Raw genomic sequence first — 2,582 nt, forward strand, 5'->3', positions numbered from 1 at the left:
AGCGAGATGGAGTGTAGAGGTGAAGGCAGCCGCAGAGATAGGAAGGGGCAGTTTTGTGAATGCATCTATAACATAGAGTGCTGACCACACGCGCTTGTGTCACAGTGTACGGTGGTGGTGGGTGGTGGGGGTAAGCGGTTGTGCACATGAATGCATGTGTGTGAAACGGATTTTTGTTGTTGTTGAAAGACAGACTGATTGAGAGACAAAAACGCAGAGACTCAGTTTTCATATGACACACATGGCGTTCTATTTTATTTACAAGGTGACAGATAAAACAGGATTCACACAATCAGTTAAGGACCACTTTATTGGAATAGTTTTCCTCTTGAAACGACTCTGCACTTTCGGCAAACAGCGGTAGTGTTAACAGCCTGTGTAATGATCGCCACTCATAACCAGAACAGCTTTCTTGCAGGTGCACTTCCATGGTTTTTGTTTGATTTTGGGGTGTTTTTGTTTGTTTTTTACAGTTGATTTTTTGTTGTTGTTGTTGTTTTTTCATCCACATTATCGTTTATAACTACGGAATAACTGTAATATTTTGGCACAAACATCGATTGTAAAACGCATTTTCAAGCTGTCCCATGGTGAACGTGAAACAGCCGTTAGTGTCGTCAAAAGGAGGCCAGTGGTAAACCTCATGCAGCATGCATCATTTAGAATACCTCTCGATCGGTTTTTTTTCTTTTCTTTTCTTTCCAATCATTTCATGAAATGTTCCTGCTTCAGGTGGTCCTTAAGTATTTGTGAAGTGTGTAGGAACAAACAGGTGGGACATCAATACACATGTTGTCTTTTTTTTCTTTTTTTTTTCACTATCAGAACAATGTGACACGCAATGATACAAGTTCAAGGCTGTTTCCATGGAGACGTGTCACAGCAAGACCAGTCTCTCTCTCCTGTCTGTCTCTGTCTCTCTCACTCTATTATGGGTTGGATGCCTGAAACATCACAACACAACGTGCAATAAACTTTGTCCGTCACAGTCCGTCATTCACACATCCTTTAACCCTTTCACCGCCAAGCTCGCATTTATGCACAAGCATGGTAGAGGACCCATGTCACTGAAGGGTGGCCATTCATTGGTCTGTCACCCATGAACCTACTGCTCTCAATGTTCGGTGGTAGGACAGGCCATATTTTCTATACATCGCAGAGGGAATCCCCAGCTGTTCTTAGCCACTGTCTTTTCTGTGTTTATACCACAAGGGAATTCTGTACTCTAAATTGACTGGCAGTGAAAGAGTTAAAACAAACATAAATACATTTTCTTCAACAACAATCTCTGCACAACATATATCTGTATTCGACGGGCGCAACAGCCGTGTGGTTAAAGCGTTGGACTTTCAATCTGAGGGTCCCGGGTTCGAATCTCGGTAACGGCGCCTGGTGGGTAAAAGGGTGGCGATTTTTCCAATCTCCCAGGTCAACATATGTGCAGACCTGCTAGTGCCTGAACCCCCTTCGTGTGTATACGCAAAGAGAAGATCAAATACGCACGTTAAAGATCCTGTAATGCATGTCAGCGTTCGGTGGGTTATTGAAACAAGAACATACCCAGCATGCACACCCCCAAAAACAGAGTATGGCTGCCTACATGGCGGGGTAAAAACGGTCACACACGTGAAAGCCCACTCGTGTACATACGAGTGAACGTGGGAGATGCAGCCCACGAACGAAGAAGAAACATGAATACATTTCTTTAACAACAGTCTCTGCACTCCGTCTCATATCTGTATTCTATAGATCCCAATCTGTTTATTTCACGCGAGTTCGTGTGTGTGTGTGTGCGTGTGTGTGCGTGTGTGCGAGTGTATGCATGCGTGTATGCGTGCATGTCCGTGCGTATGTGTGTGTGTGTGTGCTTGTGTTTGTTCGCGTTTTGTGTCATATCGTTGTAAAAGCGGTTTGAGATATTTGAAAGCGTTATGTCAACGCACTGGCAGCATCAGCAGCAGTAGTAGTAGCAGCAGCAGCAGCAGTAGTAGTAGTAATAGTAATGCCACTTAACATGACAGTGACACAACCTCTCATCATTTCAGTAATTAACTCACTCAGTATGGCCAGTCCTCTCTTCTCCTCTACACAGACCCCTCGGATGTCCAGTGGGTGTCTGAATGACCCAACCTTTAGCTTCCGTCGTCAGAATTGTGGTATTCTTTGTCAACATTCACGTCTTCAGTATAAGAGCCTTCCGCTTGCAGTATTTTGATGATGGTAATTGGGGTGAAACGCTGTTAACGTCGTCTCTTTCGCCGTTCGTATGGAGAGAGTTAATTAAGTAACCACAGGAGGTGGGAGGGGGTTGGGGGGGGGGGGAGGAGGACACAATGTGATTGTCCATGTCCTTGTCTCTGTTTGTAGGTGTGTGCTTGTGGGCGTGGTGAAATGGCGCTGAATTGTCGGTGAACAGCAAAATAGTCACCTTCTTCTTCTTCCTTCATGGGCTGCGACCCCAGGTTCACTCGTTTGTACGAGTAGGCTTTTCCGTGTATGACCGTTCTTACCCCGCCATGTAGGCAGCCATACTACTCGGGTTTCAGGGGGTGGTGGGTATATTCAGCTAATGTAATAAGCAC

General features: G+C 45.1%; 1 protein-coding gene across 1 annotated transcript in view; it reads right to left on the reverse strand.

Annotated features, from left to right (window-relative positions):
- Positions 1–231: 231 nt before the first annotated feature.
- The window catches only part of LOC143284220 (CD109 antigen-like), a 58,984-nt gene continuing 56,633 nt past the window's right edge, over positions 232–2,582 (reverse strand). Inside the window, exon 36 of the mRNA XM_076590885.1 lies at positions 232–944. Within this exon, the coding sequence (XP_076447000.1) occupies positions 930–944 (15 nt within the window). The 3' untranslated portion in view covers positions 232–929. The remainder of the gene's footprint in view (positions 945–2,582) is intronic.

The sequence above is a fragment of the Babylonia areolata genome, chromosome 7, assembly GCF_041734735.1.
Source record: "Babylonia areolata isolate BAREFJ2019XMU chromosome 7, ASM4173473v1, whole genome shotgun sequence".
In the NCBI taxonomy this organism is placed as follows: domain Eukaryota; kingdom Metazoa; phylum Mollusca; class Gastropoda; order Neogastropoda; family Buccinidae; genus Babylonia; species Babylonia areolata.